At 49.1% G+C, this 17291-nt stretch overlaps 2 protein-coding genes across 5 annotated transcripts in view; both read right to left on the bottom strand.

The window, feature by feature from the left end:
* Positions 1–17291, bottom strand: part of MYO18B (myosin XVIIIB) — a 236605-nt gene that overhangs the window by 51717 nt on the left and 167597 nt on the right. For all 4 annotated transcript variants that reach the window (XM_057525933.1, XM_057525934.1, XM_057525931.1 and 1 more), the window contains 4 exons: positions 15848–15964; positions 14979–15062; positions 13787–13924; positions 11238–11423 (listed from right to left, as the gene is read on the bottom strand). In XM_057525933.1, coding sequence (XP_057381916.1) covers positions 11238–11423; positions 13787–13924; positions 14979–15062; positions 15848–15964 — 525 coding nt within the window. The remainder of the gene's footprint in view (positions 1–11237; positions 11424–13786; positions 13925–14978; positions 15063–15847; positions 15965–17291) is intronic.
* Positions 3787–4026, bottom strand: LOC103002115 (transmembrane protein 258-like). The gene has a single exon (XM_057525935.1). It carries the CDS (start codon positions 4009–4011, stop codon positions 3787–3789), a length of 225 nt encoding a protein of 74 aa, XP_057381918.1. The 5' UTR covers positions 4012–4026.

The following is a 17291-nucleotide window of genomic DNA, read 5'->3' as shown; positions in this document are numbered from 1 at the left end:
GAGGACAGTGCCCTCATGAATGGGATTAGAAGGCAGAGACAGTCCTAGACCCTTCCACTGTGTGAGGACACAGCAAGAAGGCACCAGCTATGAACCAGGAAGAGAACCCTCGTCAAAATGCGACCATGCTGGTGCCTTGACCTTGGACTTCCCAACTTCCAGAACTGTGAGTGGTAAATTTCTGTTGTTTATAAGCCACCCAGTCTATGGTATTTTGTTATGGCAGCCTGAACAAATTAAGACAGTAATAATGATGATGATGTGACAGTGAGTTTGCTTTATGCCCTGTGATAAGCATTTAAATGCATTATTTCATTAAATCTTCCTCGAAATGATGTGATGGAGTTGCAATGATTATCCCTATTTCATAAGATAACAGAGACACAGAAGGTGAGCATCTTGACCAAAGGCACACAGTAGGGAAGTGATGGCACTGAGATTTGCACCTAATCTCCTGACTCCTAGTTCTCTGCCACTTCTGTCAAGCTCCTACTTCGTTTGGCATGCATTTTTTACACCTCCTATGTGCCAAACAATGTTTGAGGGCAAAGGTAAGCAAATTTTTTTTTTCTGTAAAGGACCAGTTCATTAGATGAACTGATAAACTCCATTTGTTTAAGCCAGTTCGAGGTTTGTCACTTACAACCAGAAGAGCTCTAATTTAGACCAGTTCACTCATCCATTTCTATTTCCACATGCTTGCAATTCCAAATCAGCCAATTCTCCCCAAAAAAACCATTTTCTTTACCATTGCTTGGTCTATCCTCAAGTTCTGAGGTCTCCATCTACTTTCTCATTGTTTAAGTTCAGCCAAGAAAGACAAAAAAAAAAAAAAAAAAAGGCACCAGAAAGAGATGAATTGTTTTTCAAACCAAATTATAGTCTGGAAATGAATTTAAAACATTAAGAGTCTGATCTGGGGCTCCCTGGGACCACTGTCTCCTGAAGATGTCCAATTGGGACAATGATTGTGCTTTCAGTTGTGAAGATTAACCTTCCCAAGCCTCTCTGACATGCAATTAAGCGTGGCTAAATCTCATCTAAACAATTCCAATTGGATTTATTTTAATAATTTAATGTACACCTGCACTGTTCAATCATTATCTCCTCCCACTTTTCTTTTTTTTTTTTAAGTAACTTTGGGAGGTTAAGTTACTCTAATTTCTAGCAAGTCTAAGGTGACAAAAGTTCAACTGATGAAGTCTCTGGGGACAAGATTAGTATTTGCTCTTCTGTTTGCCATCTCCAGACTCCATTCGTTATTTGTAATTGGTATTAGCAACTTTCAATTCTGATTAATTACTGGAGCGTCTGTTTTTGATGCAGAAACAAAGCCACAAGTCAGGGAGTAATAGACCCAATTATTCCTAGGTAGGCTTTTGGTAATAGATTTTATTATCTAGATATCTCATCTCAGAGGCAGACACAAAGAAACTCATTTCATTAGATGATAAGACCTCTTGAATTGAGACAAGCACATTCACCACCCGGGATCAGGAGAGCCTGGAAAAATTCCGCTTCAGAAATATGTCTGGGGCTGGCAACACCAGGTTCTAAGTCCCTTTTAGGACCAAGTTTCTTTTGTATGGAAACCTTTGTGGGGAGGCAAGCAGAAGGAGCCCACAGTGCCTGGAAGTGGGGATGATACAAAGGCCCATGTCTTCCCCTGCCAGCTGAGAGCACAGGAGGCCGTGACTAGTGGGGAGGGAAGCAGTGTGTGTGAACAGGGAGTTTATAAACGTGTTGGGCCATTTTGGATCACACTGAGATAACGGGACAGTAATTAGGAGAGCTATCTCCCTGTCAAGAGAGCTATAAAAGGTGTTATTTATAACCCTGCTCATGGCCCCAAATGCCCTCCACATGGAATGCCTTTTTAAATACTTCAGTTCCCAGCCAAAATAATTCATCTTTATGCTCTGAAGTTCTGAGCCATTGGTGGGAGAAAAACACTGAGAGCTTTTTAAAATGAAACCCTTAACTCTTGGTTTGGTGGATATACCCCCGGGGGCAGGTGGTGGGAGGGGTCTGTGTTCTGACCTAGAGTTTGGAAACATGGGTCTTCCGGGGCGGCCAAAAAAAACAAAACAAACCAAAAGCAAAAACAAACACGAAAACTGAACAGAATCTGGCTCTGGGCTTCCTGAAGCCCTTGCCAGCTACGGGCAGATTCTCAGGAGAAAGAGAACCAGAGGGGAAGACAGAGCAGCCAGCACGCCTGCAGGGACAGCCATGTGACAGGTGGGGCGAGAAGCACGGTGTGGATTACTCGCTTCAGTCTTTCTGAGTAGATCTGATCACACCCATTTCATACATGAGGTGAAAGCACGTCCTCAAGAGCACAGAGTTCTCATAGTGAAGTAATCTGGCTTAAAAAAAGACAGTCAGTGAGCGATGACATTTGACGTGAGAGCCTTCGGACTCCACGCTTCTGCGCTTTCTACTCCGAACCAGGGCAGGGCGACCCCGCCCCAAGGAGACTCCAAGCCTGTGATGCGCCGGAACCAGCTCCCACAGACTGGCAAGGGCTGACTGCTGACTTTTCAGGAATTTTGCAAGCCAGCTGTTACACAAATACGTATTATTAAAAATCGAATAACATCAACTTACAATTAAATAAATCACATTAAAGACAAAGGTAACACGTACTCAAAACACACTGCTTCCTAATCTTACTAACATTCTGCCCAGGCTTTTGAAGTTGTTTTTGGCTATCATGTCTGTCCAGTGGAGATGCCATGTAACAGTACCACTGGGCGTGGCTTCCCAACGCCCCATATCGTTAGCTGGAAACCAGCCCCCGGGGGAAGATTCACACCACAGAGGAGATTGGAAAACACTACAGACCAACTGGGATTCCACCTACGCTGGAGAGCCGGTTGTTAACCCTCTGCCAGAACACGGCCGCCCCAAGCTCTTCTGGTGATCTAGCAGAGTCTTCCCGGATCCCAGTTCAAGGGAGAACCTCTCCATTGCGTCCATGGGAGGCTTTCTCCTCACAGGAAAATTCACCAACACAGAAGAGAGACATCCCCTCATCTCTTTTAGGCCTCACATTCTTTTCATTTTTCCCTCCACCCCGAAAGTGCAAAATATACCCCAGAGTAACACCAAATAAATAATTCATGAACCATATATAATTGATGCTGGGTTTAAAAGAAGTAGAGCCATGAGTGGTTGTCTATTAACTATTTATGACTGCTCGGGCTGCTGACAAGCCAGGCTTGGTGCGGAGATCTCACCCATGCTCCCATGTTTTATTTAAACATTATTAAAAGCACACAGCCTGCAGCGAGGCCTTCCATCCCACTTAGAATTAGACTCTGCTGTGAAGTCACCTCTGGGTCTTGGAAAGGTTAGGACTGGCTTTTGCTGGAACTGCTACTGACTTTTTCCTTCGTGTGGAAGGTGTTAGGCTGCCTCTTCCTCCCACCCTTGAATTTTTCTCTTCTTGATGTGACCCCCCACTCCAGTTTTTCTGTGACCTGGGGTGCGTCACATCACCCCTCTGCCCTGAGTCTCAGTTTGACCATCTGTAAAATGGGGAGTATCACAGGCGTAACCTTAAGGGTTACTGTGAGGATGAGATCAGGGCAGTGATTATTAATGGGGTGACTTTGCTCCCCAGGGTACATCTGGCAAGGTCTGAAGATTTTTTTTTTTTTTTGGTCACACATCTGCCTTTATTGTGAGCAGCCGATGGGATACTTCTGGTGTCGTAAAAAAAAAAATTCATTTACAAAAGCAGGGATTCAGTGAAGCCGCCTGGTTGGAACCCTTGGGAGCTCATACGTAGATGCTGACCCAGAGCAGCAGGAAGAGGACTCCAAAGCCCATGAAGAGCGAGGCCACGAAAGAGATGAGGAGCGCTTTGTAGATACACTGAGTGGATGCGGTGGAGGTGACCTCATAAACGAAGAACCAGGCGGTGAAGAACATGCCAGTGGCCAACAGCACCACAGTCAGATGCGGAAGGACAGCCGGGTTCACTGGGCTGGTGTACCTGCTCATGGCCGCAAGCTCCACTTTGCCGGGCCCAGGGTAATCCACCGCTCCGCCACCGGGGGAGATATTTTTGATTGCGATGACTTGGGTGGGGAGCTACTTGCATCCGGTGGGTAGAGGCCAGAGATGCTGCTGAATATCCAACACAGCACAGGACAGCCCCACATCAGACAGTTATTCAACCCAAAATGTCAATAGTGCCAAGACTGAGAAACCCTAGATTACAGAATCAAAGGCGGTATTACTTTTTATGACTCACTTTTTAAAAAAGTACTTGAATGAGTAAATACCACGTGTCTAAATCTTCTGAGGAAGAGAATGGGTTTGAGCTGGTGAGATCTTGGTCCAGATTGTAACTCAGCCACTTAACTGGGATTGTGACTTTGGAGAAGTTGCTTCAGTTCTCTGATCTCAGTTTCTTTATTGGTGAAACAGGGATGGTTAACCTCAGACAGAGAGGCTTAAAAGAGAGATCTCATGTAAAGTTCTTAACCCAATGTCCAGCACACAGTCAGCGGTAAAGCACTAGCTAGCTCTCATCAACACTGCCCCAGCCATCGTGCGCGTAGGACAGGATGCGGCCGCAGAGCTGGCAGACTTGTGACGAAGTCTGAGTGGACCAAGAAAGAGTCATCGGAGGAGTGAAAAGAAAGGGGAAAGAAAACAAGGGAGCATCTATTAAGTGCCTACTGTGTGCTATCATCGGGCACTTTCACATACACCATCTCATTTACTCCTCATAGCCTCCCAATGAGATCGGTTGTTTTTTGCTCCCAATTTACTGATGGGGAAACTGAGGTTCTGCAGTGTTAACTTAGCCACCCGAGGTCTCATACTTCAAGTCCAATGCTCTTTCCACCAGCCTGCAGTGAGCTAAGGTGTCCTCCCCAAAATCATATCCACTTGGAACCTCAGAATGTGACCTTTTTGGAAATAGGGTCTTTGCAGATGTAGTTAGTTAAGATGAGGTCATACCGGATTAGGGGAGCTTTAAATCCAAGGCCTGGTGTCCTTATGAGAAGAGAGGACACAGAGACAGGGCAGAGAAGAAGCCCATGTGAAGACGGAGGCAGAGATTAAAGTTATGTGGCCGTAGCCAAGGAACGCCCGGAGCCCCCAGAAGCTGGCAGAAGGAGGAAGGAGTCTCCCTTAGAGCCTTCCCAGGGAGTGGCCCTGCTGACGCCTTGACTTCAGACTTCTGGCCCCCAGAACTGTGAGACAACACATCTCTATTGTTTTAAGACAACCAGCTTTTGGCAATCTGTTACGGCAGCCCTGAGAAGCTAATACACACCCTCCTCCTCCCCAAGAGGAGCCAAAACAACTGTGTGAGGAAATGAGAGAGAAAGAGAGAGAGAAACCACATGTCCACACCCAGTCAAGTGAGAACTTGTCCAGCAAGAGAAGCAGCAGGAGAGAGCAGGTGGCAGTGGAGGGAGGGAGGGGTTTTGCAGCTGGCGGCCAGTGGGGGAGCTGCAAGGAGAAAGAAGGAAGAGAAGAAAGAAAGGCAGAGGTGAAGAGTCTGTGTTTACATCCCGATATGTGGGTGTATCTCTGCCTTTCTGGAGACCTGGACATGGCCCGCCACACGGCTGGCATGCCCTAGACATTTGCTGAATGCAGGTCAGAGACGATGACGAGGTTGAGACGACCATGATCAGACGGCTGCTCGCCCAAAGCTGCTGGCCAACACTGCATCCTCCATGCAATCTTCTCCACGTCTCCCGGTTCTGCCAAACCACTGCCTCCTTTGCTCGCACATCCCATCCTGTACCAGAAGTATTTAGAGACACATGCATCTCCTCCTCTGGAACTTGAGATCTCCAGAGGCACAGTCCCTGGTCCATTCACATCTGCATCTCCCATAACATCAGGCACAGGGACGGGCACATGGTAGGACGCAAAGCAAAGTGTGTTGATCTGAAAGTTCTAATTTTTAAGATAATTTTTGATCTGTTCTCTCAAAAGGTAAAACTTCAGGGCTTCCCTGGTGGCGCAGTGGTTGAGAATCTGCCTGCTAATGCAGGGGACACGGGTTCGAGCCCTGGTCTGGGAAGATCCCACATGCCACGGAGCAGCTGGGCCCGTGAGCCACAATTGCTGAGCCTGCGCGTCTGGAGCCTGTGCCCCGCGACGGGAGGGGCCGCGATAGAGAAAGGCCCGCGCACCGCGATGAAGAGTGGCCCCCGCTTGCCGCAACTGGAGAAAGCCCTCGCACGAACCGAAGACCCAACACAGCCAAAAATAAATAAATAAATAAATAAATAAATAAAATCAAGTAAAACTTTAAAAAAAAAAAAAAAAAAGGTAAAACTTCAAAACGCTGTGGAAACTATTCATTCAGCAATTTCTGAGAATCTACCTGTGCCTAACCCTGAACTGGAGACCAAGAGTCAAATAAAACCCACCCCCCTCTCTCAGGTGCTCCCTGTCTAGGAAGACAAGAACACAAGCAATGACAATAACCCGTATGAATGGAGTGAACACAAGGCGATGTGGAAACACAGAGGAGGTACGTAACTTAGTGACGGATGGGGGTAACAGTGAGGGCTTCCTGGAGGTGAGCCCTGACCTGTTACAGGCTGAGCAGGCAGGCAGAGGGATTCAGGAGAACAAAGGTGATGAGCCCAGAAATGACCTGGCGCTGGGGCCTGACGCCTTTGTGCTTGAGTAGATCACGCAAGGTGATGAGAGGCACACAACCAAAGGCAGAGAAGTCTACAGAGGCTAGATTTCTGGGAAGAAGTTGGGGCTTTGCTCTGAAGGCAGTGGAGAGCCATGGAAGATTTCTTAGCAGAAGAGCAACACAGTAAGATGTGTCCCTTCTAGAATGACCTTTGGCATGGAGGAGCAAGACTGGAGGAACAGTGGGGAGCCAAGATACAAGCTAACTGTACAGGCCCAGACCAGAGGGGTTGCAGATTAAAACAGAGAGAGAGGACACGGGGTTGGGACTGGAAAGGATGGATTTGAAAAATACCTCAGTAGGATAAAATCAGCAGATGTGGTCATTAATCTGTATGACTCAGAGAGAGATGGGCCACCGTGATTTCTAGCTTGGGTCACTGGGTGCTGAGCTAAGAGTGAGCAGAGGCGCCATCTAAGGTTTTGAAGGGAAAGTTAAGACTATAGAGAGCCAGGCCAAGGTGCTGAAGGGTAACCCGACAGGTGTAGCCTCCAAAGCCAGTGCATCTGGCTGAAAGCCTACAGAGGGCAGGCCTTCCTGTCACCCTCAACTCTAACTCTTCCAACTGTCCTTGACCGCCCTTGGTCACCCTGTCCTGGGGCTGAGGTGGTTTCCCCTGAGCTCTGTCACTATTGAAAAACAACAGGATATAAATCTATGGATAAGCTATCTTGCCACCCCAGTGACAAAAGGACTTGAATGATTTAGAGCCAGAATATTCTTGTCTCCATAATGGTTCCTGGAGTCGCCAGGAATAGTGCATTTACGAAAATTAATGGCAAAACCTCATTATTCTTTTTTCTGGGAAGAGAAGTTCCATCGGCTGGGTAATTGATCCTGATCTGGACGTGCCGGTTTGCCAGCCAGAGGTGTAAATCATTCACACGGAACAACCTGCGGCCCTTTAAACCAACACCAACAGTGACAAATGGGACAGGGTGTGACGGGCAGAAAGGAACACTGAGGGGAGATCCATCAATATCCTTCCCGCTTCTCACCAGGGCCCAGAGTGTGGGATCCTTTTTGGGGTCTCCGCAGCGGAGCCATTTTTCAGCAGAGTTGGGTTGGGAGGGCAACGTGGTGTCCCAGTGACAGCTTTAGCGCTGGACACGGAGGGAAGCCCATCCCAGCTCCGCCACTCCCGACTCTGCAGCCCTGGGCCAGGCGCCCCTTGCGTCCATACCTGCTGGGGTGACGTAAGCGTGAAAGAAGATGACATCTGCAAAGAGCCTGAGCCGAGAGCGACTCAATCAATGTTTGTCCAAGGAATGAATGAAGGAAGGAAGGTATGCTTGGCCCAGGAAGCTCAGAAATTCACTATCCCTCCCAGAGAGATGTGAACTTTAGAAACAGAAGATGAAATGGGCAATGCTTTACTCAAAGAAGTGATGTGTGGTGATGACCGGGAGGGAGCATGATGCCGGCCGGTCTTCTAAGAACCCTCCAAACCCAGCACACAGACCCTTTGCTTTGCCGTGAATGCTCTGAGCGACCACTGCAGAGGAACATATAAAATACACAAGCAATGGCCTTGGCAGTATCTCTCCCTTCAGCACACGCTCCTCAAGGGTGAGGGTGTGTCTTGTTCCCTGTTGGTCCCCAACATCCAGCACTGGGTTTGGCCCAGAGTAAAACCTAGGGATACACACCAATCGCATGAACGAAAGAACCAGAACCCTGACTGACTGCCTTGCAGGTGAAGTTTATCGGGAACACATGGCACGGAGCAGCTCCTCCCTTACCTTACAGGGGTAGGTTGGAGGAAGGGAAATTGGTGGCACAGACATGAACCTGAGAGGTGAGGTGTCACCTCCTGGGATGCCTGGAAAAGTGCCAGGATGCCACACAACGGGAGAGGCCTCACCAACAGGGTTCCTCTGAAAATGACAGTGTTCACTGAACTCTCCCGCTGAGCAGCATTCTGTCCACACTGTGAGTGTGTAAAAATCAGGGACGTTATGATTCCCTGCCCCTCCCCTCCAATGCCCATCCCCGTGTCAGGCCCAGAGTTGGTGTTGAATGAATAAATGGATAAATGAAAAAGTAAGAAAATATGATATCCTCTCCTCCCCCAGAGGAAATATCCCAGGGCTCAAAGGCAAGGGGCCTACTTGAGGGCAGGTCGGTTGGTGAGCTCGGGACATCCTCTATCAAGACAGGTCTGCCAGCCTAACACTGTCCCTGTGAGCCCTGCCCATCCACGGAATCACTGCAGAAACAACCGGCTGTGCAGGAACACGCCCTCCCTCCGTAGTGGGTCGAAGGGTGGCCCCCCCAAAAGTTACGTCCTCCCAGACCCTGTCAATACGGCCTTATTCAGAAAAAGGGTGTTTACGAATGTAATTAAAGTAAGGGCCCTGAGATGAAATCAAATTGGATTTAGAGTGGCCCCTAAGTCCAATTACAGGTGGCCTTAGAAGAAAAGGCAGATGGGTATCTGAGACATACACTCACAGGATGAGGAACCATGTGAAGACAGAGGCAGAGACTGGAGTGACCCGGCCATAAGCCAAGGAACACCCGGAACCACCAGAATTTGGAAGAGCAAAGAAGAATTCTAGCCTGGACCCATCAGAAGGAGCAAAGACCTGCCAATACTTTGATTTCTGACTTTTGGCCTTCAGAACTGTGAGAGAATAAATTTCTCTTGTTTTAAACCACCCAGTTTGGGGTAAACTTCTAAGGCAGCCCTGGAAAACTGATACACCGCCCAACCCCAAACACACCAAAATAAAAAGAATAGTTCAGCCTCGGTAAGCTTACCCAGAATCTTACAATGAGAAAACAGAGAAAGATGCAGGTCTAATTTTAGCATACACATAAGCTTTGTGCTTTGCAGTTTTGACCCATATATGGGGGTTGCATTTAATCTTTTCCAGATTCTAGGGCCTTTAAAGATCTGCACATGTCCCTGGGAATGGGGGTAGGGAGAGGAAAGTGAGAAGAGAGGGGAGGAGAGGGGAGGGGAGGAGAGGAGAGGAGAGGAGAGGAGAGGAGAGGAGAGGAGAGGAGGGAGAGGGAGAGAGAGGAAAAGAGCAGAGGGGAGAGGAGGAAAACCACTATCTGATGTGACGGGAAAGCCTGGTGTCTAGCCAGTTGAAGAAGACATCGGAGGAGGAGTGCTGGGGATGTTCTCTCGCTGCAGCCAGAGATGGCAGGAGGGGGCTCAGCTGCCAGAGGAGCAGGGCTGGTTAATGAAGAAGTTAGCCCGTCAGTTGGAAGAAAGAGCCTTTCCCTCTCCCAGGGCCAAGGCGGGTGGAGGAGCTGCCGGTCACGGGGCTTGGATTTGTCTGGGAACCTGGGTCTCTGTGTGGAGCCTCACCTCACCCCGACACGACAGCCGGGCTGCTGGCTTGTCAGGGCCAGAGCTATGGGGATGACACCGGCCGCGGGAGGCAGTGGCCCGGGAAACATACTTGCTGCAGGAGGACAAGGTGGTGAGACCTGTCACAAAACCAGAGTGGACAGGCCAGGGAGGAGATGACGACGGTGATTTAAAGCCCTCTGGGCCGAACTGCAGCGCGTTCTGGGTTGTCTCAGAGAAGGCTCTATGGTGGAGGGCAAAGGGGGTGCCAGACGCCTCCCAGGCTGCAGAAGCGGAAACCTGGAGGCTCGGGGATATCTGGGCTTGCGGGGAAAAGGAGGAGTGGGCGCGCTCAGATGCTCTGTGATCCCTGCAGGAAACTGTTCTCCGAAAAATACGATGAACAATGGAGAAACCTTCCCATTGGGAAGGAAACGAATTTTAAAATGCACCTTGGGCCACACCAGGCGACAAGCATGGCTTAGTGAATAAAAGCAGAGACTACAGAGTTGGACAGACCTGGGTTCCAAGTCTTACTTGCATGTGGCCTCAGGCAGGTGAATGTACCGCTCTGGGCCTCAATCTGGCACGTGTGTCCCCGTGCCTCAGTTTTCCCATCTACTTCACAGTACTGACAGGAAGATTTAAACAAGAAAGGTTTAACCCAGAACCTGGCACATAGCCAGTGCTTAATAAATGGTGGGTTTAGCATGATCGTTTTTATCTTTTATCTTTATGGTTGCTGTTAACAGCCCAGAAAGAGCTCTGACATTTACAAGGTATGACCTTGACAAATTATCTCAGCTCTGTCAAGCCTCAGTTTCCTCATCTGTAAAATGGGATAATAATACTGACTTCACAGGGTTATTACGACGCTTACACGGCATTATGGGTGTTAAGACTCCATGCAAGGGAGACATTTAATAAACGTTGGTTCTCTCCTCTTTGCACGAGGCCGCCCTGCCTCTGGAGGAGAATGTGTGAGGCAGGAAGAGAAAGTCTGGAGTCTGAGGCACAAAGGTGGCCGGAAGTCATCCTGCAGGAGTGAATGCGATTGGCTCACTTTGGACCTGCCTCTGGCGTTTGCAGCCCATGGCAGTGTCGGCTCACAGCCCATCCCCTTCCGGTTTCTTCCCTGCTTCCGGTCTACCCCCAAAGGCCCCAGGGACCAGGCCCTGAGGCTCCCATTCAGAAAGAAGGAGGGCTCCCCTCCTGAACCCTCTGTCACAGGACCACACTCACCAGCTCCACGCACCGCCGGCTGGCCTCGGCCTCCCGCTGCACCAGCTCTTCCATGTCCACCTTCAGCTCCTCCAGGCGCCGCTGGTAATACTGGCTGCTCTCCCTCTGCTGGGACTCGGCCGTGGCTGCCTGTGAGAGCTCCTCACCCATCTTCATCAGGCTGTCCCGAAGCCGGATCACCAGGACCTGCAGCCCGGGCAGAGAGCACACGCCCACTCTGGAGTTAGAAGCCTGGGGCCCGACACAGGAGGCTCCAGAAAGAAATCTTTTGCTGAGTCTCTGTGCGTTTTTATAAAGTAATCAGGGTAATAATCCTGATTTCTGGTACAAAAATGAAGAAAACATAGAAAATGATAGCTGCTATTCTGAAAGGCAGTGTAGCTTAGTGACAGATGCTGAATTCATGTTCTGGGTTCAAATCCTACCTCTACCTCTTCCTGGCTGTGTGACCTTGGGCGGGTTATTAACCTCTCTGAGAGACAGGATGATGTCCGGGATGCTGTCAGGGTTGAACACGTTCAGTTATGCGGAAGGCTTAGCTTGGTGCCTGGCACACAGGATGTGCTGGGTAAGGGCTGGGAATTAAGATTTATAGCAACCTTCATTTGGCTCAAGGTCTGGGAGGTGGAGTGGCACGGTGGAAAGGACACTATGCCAGGGGGTCCAAATCCCTTCCCCAACATGGATTCTGGTTTCCCGATTTGTAAAATGAGGAAGTTTGAGCAAATAATCTCCCATGAGCCTCAGCTCTAATATTTCACAGCATTTTTCTTTGTGTGTGTGTGTGGGGGGGTGGAAATCCACAAGGACACAATGAAACTATGAATAGAGAGAAAAGAGCCGTGAGCATCACCAGTGCTACAGAAAACCAACCCAAGGGCTGTTCTGCAGAATTCATTAGTCGGCCAACAAGCCTGGAACCAATCGATTCTGATGGGTAAATACTCGAGTGATGACATAAAATGCAGCCCACATGAATATTTTAGGTGCCTGCTAAGGACTCTGAGCCCCTTTCCAGATCAGAGACTGAATAATGGCCTAAAAGAAAAGCTTTGTTTCCTCTTTCCCCTTTCAACAGGAGTTTAGCAATGGTTTCAAAGGGCAACAGGAGGGTCATAAGAAAAGTAGTCCTCCAATTGTGTCCCCAAGGTACCCCATCTCAAGGACCTGGGATTCTACTAAATTCCAATAATGATGGCAGAGGGAAAAGTGAATTTGGAGATAGAATCTGCCATTTAAAGTTACTCTACAATTGTTTTCTTCTCTGTTCTCACTTGACCATGCTAGAATCAAGCAAAAAATGATATGTGATATAGCTCAAATTATGTATTTAGTCATTTAAAATATAGTAGATCAAAGTTTCATGGTGATTTGCAGAGACAATTATGCCTTGAGGGATCCCCTGAGCATATTCCAAGAACCACTGAGGGCCAAGGCAAAGAATTTTTCTCTGGTCTTCATCCAGAGCAGGCTTCTTAGAGACCAAAAGCCCAACAGGGGATTGGGAGTAAATGTTTCGGAATGAGAAGAGCAGCCTCCCATCGCTCAGACATACCGTCATACTTTGGGTAAGCCCCCTGGCTGCAGGGAGATTAGAACCTGAGACCAGGATGGAGCGAAGGTCAAGAGTCAATCTCCTCCTGTCACTGACACTACCTGGCTTTATCTTAAATAACTCACTTGACCTCTCTGGGGCCATCTTCTCATTCTATCCTGCATGCCCCATGGGGCTGTGATGAACATCACGTGGAGTAGCTGATGTGGAAGGTTTTGGCAGTGGTGATCTCCTCGGTAAATGTCCCATGCCATTGGTGTACAGAACTAAATGTGAATACAGTCACTGAACTCCACCCCAGCCCATCCAAGTCTTATCTGTCCTTCAAGGTCCAGCACCATAAGCCACCTCCTCCTGTAAGCCTCCCTGATTCCCCAGCCTAAAAGGACCTCCATCCTCCAAACCTCACAGCCCTCTCTCCTTATTATGGGTATTTATGTACATATCTTACCCACATCTCCTACAAAGCTCTATGCTTCTGGAAAACAGAATCTATTTAATACATCTGTCTCCCACGCACCCAAAACAAAGCTTAACACACACTAGGGGCAAAATAAATTTCTGCTCAAAAACAAGTGTCGGGTGCATACGTGGATGAGTGGTTGGATGGAGATGGGCAGAATTGGATCAATGGATAAAAACATGGACAGACAGAGGGGTCAAGGTCTGAAGGAAAAGAAAAGAATAGAGGAAGAGAAGAAAAAATAGAGAAAGGAAGAAGAACAAATGGAAAGGGGGATGATGGATGGACCGATGATGGTGTATGGAGATGGAGACAGAGGAGGTGACTAGGTTGAGTGAATGGGGAGTTTGTGGGACAGTGCGATAGAAGACAGGAAGGAGGGATGGAGGAAGGGAACTCAGGAGATGGATGAGTGATACAGATCCAGACAAAGGCATATGAGTGGACAGGTGGACGGTGGGAAGAAGGATGGGTTCACATGAAAGCCCTCATAGCTCTAGGCCTGAGCAATATTTACACGCCAGCAAGTACCTCAAATCTCTTGATCTGCACTTTCTGGAACTCTGTCTTGTTCTCCAGGTCACAGATGACCGCCTCCTGCCTGCTGACGATGGCTCGGTCCACTGTGGACTGCTCCAGGTACTCAATGCGCATCTGGGCCACCTGCAGCTGGGGACACACCCAAGAAGGCCGCTGACCACCTGGCAGCCCTGAGTCCCAGAATCGGGGGTCCCAGCAAGACCCAGCCCCAGGCCCATCCACGCTGCTCCTTCTCAGCTCAGGTGCACAAGCACGAACTGCTGGATCCCAGCTGAGGACCCCACACGGGACCCTGCCCCTTCCTGTGCCTTCAGCTTCCAAAGAGGCCTTTCAGTCAGTGCCTCTCTCACCTCCTCCTCCTGCCCTGATGAAGCACCAAGCCGGGCTGTGGACAGCAAGCTTCAGCATCAAGAACACAACCAAAAGTGGGTTTGGGAGCCAAGCACATATTTCGGGGTTCCACACCTGGCTCCCCACTTTCTAGCTGGGTGTGCCGGGCAAGTCAGTGTCCTCCCTTGAGCCTTGTTTCTTCATGTTTGTGTGTGAAGGAGATTAGTGCCTGGTACACGGCAAGCCCCTGGCAAGTGGCCACTCCTGCTATTATTTTTGTTCTGCTTGTTGTCACTCTGTGCCCGAAGATACTGTTGGAGAGTAGGTCACTCCGACAGGCACCCTAAGTGGGCACATGCAATGGTTCTAGAAGAGCTTTGAGAATTTCATGGATAGCAACCCACTAGGTAATGAGGGAAATTTAGGGGTGTTTGGAGGAACCATGACTTCAAAGGAAGAGGTCACAAAGGATGGTGATCCTGTCTTGCACAGACCAGCCCCTGCCATTTCTCAGGGGTAAACATCCTACATGGAATGCCTGATGAACCTCACTGCGTGTGGATCCTGAACAAGCATGGGCAGGAGAGAGAGAGAGAGAGAGAGAGAGAGAGAGAGAGAGAGAGAGAGAGAGAGAGAGAGAGAGAGAGAGAGAGAGAGTGTGTGTGTGTGTGTGTGTGTGTGTGTGTCTCCTCCCCCTCCCTCTCTCTCTCCTCTCTCCACCCCCCTCTCTCCCCCTCTCCACCCCACCTCGGGATTGTCCTCAATCCATCTGTCATGCAACTGACGTTGAGTGAATGAATGAATGACAGTTCCCAGGATCCTCCCCCACAACACGGCGACTCTGAGCACGTACTTGTTCTTGAAGCTTGTGCTTCTCCTTCTTGGCTTCCTCTAGCTGCAGCTGCAGTTCCTGGATCTGTCCAATGTCGGCAGCAGACTGGTAAGACGAAAAATGTCACCTTGAGACCACAGGCTTTGCTAGAAGTCCCTTCTCCCCCTGCCCACAGATGTCTACATATCACAGAGCATGATAACAGCTGGTTCTAAAAGGCACCTCACATCCTCCCCAGTATCCCTCATCTTGGTGTGCACCCAGTCACTCCCACTACACAGGCCCATAGCTTCGGTCAACTGTCCAGCGCTTTATTATACACCCTTGAGAGCCCAGACAGAATGAGCTGGCTGCGGCACCAGGACCAGAATTCTGAGGGAAGAGAACTATTCTAGGTCAGGTAACTGGGATTCTAGACCTGGATACCAGCTTTGGCAAGCCACAGAACCACTCTGCACCTCAGTATCCCCATCTGTAAAATGGGCTGATAGTCTCTGCTGAGACCCTCTACATAGGGTTTGTCCAGAGATTAACATGAGGCAATGGAGAGTAAAAGTCCTTTAAAAAAGAGTTGAACCAAACTGTTGAATGCGACTATCCCCAAAGAAAAGAATTCCAGAGGATAGGAGGGCCCCTAGCTTTCTATTTTCCACAGGCATTTATTATTTAAATTATTTATAATGGGCATACAAATCTACTGCTTTTGTAAATGAACAAATAAACTTCCATTTTGAACAAAAGTAAGTGTGATTCACAGTTGCTATTTACCTGTGTGGCATTTATCCCTCCAAGGTCCTAGCACCAGAGAGTGGCCTGACCACATCACCTTATCACTGTCCCCACCTACCCCACCCAAGGCCACCAAGCCTTCTTCCACCCGAGGCCATTACCTGAGCAATGAGGTCCTTGTGCTTCTGCATGAGGTCGTTCAGGTCGTCCTGGTCCTCATCAATGCGCTTCAGGAGGTCCGCCCTCTCAAACTGCAGCCGGTACAGCTGCTCGTCTACCTGCGGGGGCAGGACGAAGGTGGGTGAGAAAAAGGGGGGTAAAAGGGGGACTGCAGGGGGCTGATGAAGAGCAAAGGCGGGGCTGGACTTCCCTAGCGGTCCAGCGGTTAAGACTCCCCGCTTCCAATGCAGGTGGCGTGGGTTCGATCCCTGGTCGGGGAACTAAGATCCCACATGCCACGCAGCCAAACAATTTTTTTTTTTAATTAAAAAAAAAAAAAAAAAGAACAAAGGGGGACTTGCCTGTGGGTGTGTCAGGTGAGTGAACATCTGCCTGTAAGGGAGGCCATGGCTGTGTCAATGAATGCTGTGTGTGTGTGTATGTGTGTGTGTGTGCTGGGCCTGCCTGCGACTGCGTGAATGCAGCATGTGTGTACGTGAATGGATATATGTACATGTAAGCCTACCTGGGAATCTACATACATACAGTTTAAGTGTACATGGTGCACATGTGTCAGTGATCTCAATAAATACGGCTAAACTTAAATGTATATCTTACCTACGAGGGCATTTATTTTATATGCGTGTCTGGTGATTTTGTATGTGAGTGTGTACATTCATCCTTGCGTGCGCACGTGTGTGAATGTTTGCGGGCAAGTTCCCCTTGATCTAGCACAAATAAAATCTGGGACAAAAGGGCCAATGGGGATCTTGAGAAAAGCTTTTGCCAATAAATCTCTAGCTCTGTCTAAACTTCGGATTTCACATGTTGTGTATAAATTTAAGCCAACCCTGTACATCCAGACGGGGCACTTAGAAACCCACACCCAATCTTCACCAACATAATAGATCCATAATATACGTTCATTTGTTCCTGTTCAGCATTGAGCACACAGTAGGTCCATTACAGGTGGCTGGGTCTCTCTTAGGAGTGACCCCAAGTGGGCCCACAGGCTATCCTTGGCTTAGCTTAGAAGAAAGGATGTGAAGAAGTAGCCCAACAATAGTGACCAAGTGCTCTCGAGGGTGGTGGTGGCGGTGGCGGTGGCGGTGGCGGTGTGTGTGTGTGTGTGTGTGTGTGTGTGTGTGTGTGTGTGTGTACAGTAGGTCTACAATAGATGGCCAGGAGCTGCTTCCAGTGGTGGGCACAGTGTGGGCTCACAATAGATAGCTGTGCTCCCACTTCAGGTGCTGAGCAGACAACAGGCTCGTACTGGAAGCATCCCCATGGGGCTGAGCACACACTGGGTCCACAGCAGGGTTCCTGGCCTCCCTTTGCACAGGTGAGCACACAGCTGACCCTCACGTGTGTCCTTACACCTTTGTAACGCTCAGCTCTGAGTGGGCTGCCTGTGCTCTCGAAGCGTCCAGCACCCAGTAGGTCTAC

Source organism: Balaenoptera acutorostrata, chromosome 13 (genome assembly GCF_949987535.1).
Source record: "Balaenoptera acutorostrata chromosome 13, mBalAcu1.1, whole genome shotgun sequence".
Lineage (NCBI taxonomy): Eukaryota > Metazoa > Chordata > Mammalia > Artiodactyla > Balaenopteridae > Balaenoptera > Balaenoptera acutorostrata.
The sequence above is the reverse complement of the archived record's forward strand: the minus strand, read 5'-3'. Positions and strand labels throughout refer to the sequence as shown.